Source organism: Capsicum annuum, unplaced genomic scaffold, assembly GCF_002878395.1.
Source record: "Capsicum annuum cultivar UCD-10X-F1 unplaced genomic scaffold, UCD10Xv1.1 ctg62620, whole genome shotgun sequence".
Lineage (NCBI taxonomy): Eukaryota > Viridiplantae > Streptophyta > Magnoliopsida > Solanales > Solanaceae > Capsicum > Capsicum annuum.
In genome coordinates this window covers 1-1,296 of record NW_025871648.1, presented here as the reverse complement: position 1 = coordinate 1,296, position 1,296 = coordinate 1, and the positions used below count along the sequence as shown (strand labels likewise).

Sequence of the window (1,296 nt, the reverse complement as noted above, 5' to 3'; positions counted from 1 at the left end):
TATTTCAAAACCATTTAAATGGTCCCATTCCAGGAGAAATAGGTCAGATAAGATCTCTTACTAAGCTATCTTTGGGTGCTAACTCTCTTAATGGCTCTATTCCTCCTTCATTGGGGAATTTGAACAACTTGTTCTATCTGTTTCTTTATGAGAATCAACTTTCTGGCTCCGTTCCGGAAGAAATAGGTTACCTAAGGTCTCTTACCGAACTAGATTTGAGTACCAATTTTCTTAATGGTTCTATTCCTCCTTCATTGGGGAAATTGAACAACTTTTCCTATTTGTCTCTTTATGAGAATCACCTTTCTGGCTGTATTCCTGCAGAAATAGGAAAACTTGCCAATCTCGTTGAAGCTTATCTGGAAAAAAAACAATTAACAGGTCACATCCCTCCAGAAATAGGTGACTTGACCAATGCAAAAGTGTTCTACGCTTTCTCCAATGAATTGTTTGGTCCCATTACTGCAGAAATAGGAAAGATGAAGTCACTTCAGAATTTAAGCTTACACACAAACAATCTTTCTGGTCTAATTCCAAAAACTATAGGTAACTTATCTGAGTTCAAACTTCTGGACCTTTATGCTAATTAACTCTCTGGCCCAATTCCTAGTGAGTTGGGGAAGTTGAAAAAACTCAACGATTTGTTATTATCTAATAATGAACTCTCTGGCCCAATTCCTAGTGAGTTGGGGAAGCTGCAAAAACTCAACGATCTGGGATTATCCAATAATCAACTCTCTGGCCCAATTCCTAGTGAGTTGGGGAAGCTGAAAAAACTCAACGATCTGGGATTATCCAATAATCAACTCTCTGGCCCAATTCCATCCTCCTTTGAAAATTTGAGAAATTTGCAAGGTCTGTTTCTTAGTGACAACAATCTGACGACTGAGGGAATTCCTTTATTTATTTGCAATTTGACATCATTAGTATTGCTAGATTTGGCCGGAAACAACTTGAAGGGAGAAATTCCTCAATGTTTGGGCAGTATCAGTGGCCTCCTGCTATTGAGGATGTCAGATAATAATCTCAGCGGAGAGATCCCTTTGTCTATTTGCAATTTGACGTCACTGCGACGTCTAGTTTTTGCCAGAAACAACTTGATGGGAGAAATTCCACAATGTATAGGAAATATGAGTGGTCATCTTTGGAATCTGGATATGCAACACAATTATCTTTCTGGGACTCTTCCAATAACTTTTAACAATGGATGTGCACTCCAATTATTCAACTTGAATGGCAATGAACTAGAGGGGAGAATCCCTCAGTCTTTGGCCAACTGCACAGACTTGCTATTTC

At 38.7% G+C, this 1,296-nt stretch overlaps 1 protein-coding gene across 1 annotated transcript; it reads left to right on the top strand.

The window, feature by feature from the left end:
- Nucleotides 1–324: 324 nt before the first annotated feature.
- Nucleotides 325–1,236, top strand: LOC124885278 (LRR receptor-like serine/threonine-protein kinase ERL1; the record flags this gene model as incomplete). Its single annotated transcript, XM_047404550.1, has 2 exons — nt 325–484; nt 611–1,236. Coding segments are annotated over 2 exons (786 nt in total), but the record flags the coding sequence as incomplete, so codon positions are not given.
- Between the last annotated feature and the right edge of the window lie 60 nt (nt 1,237–1,296).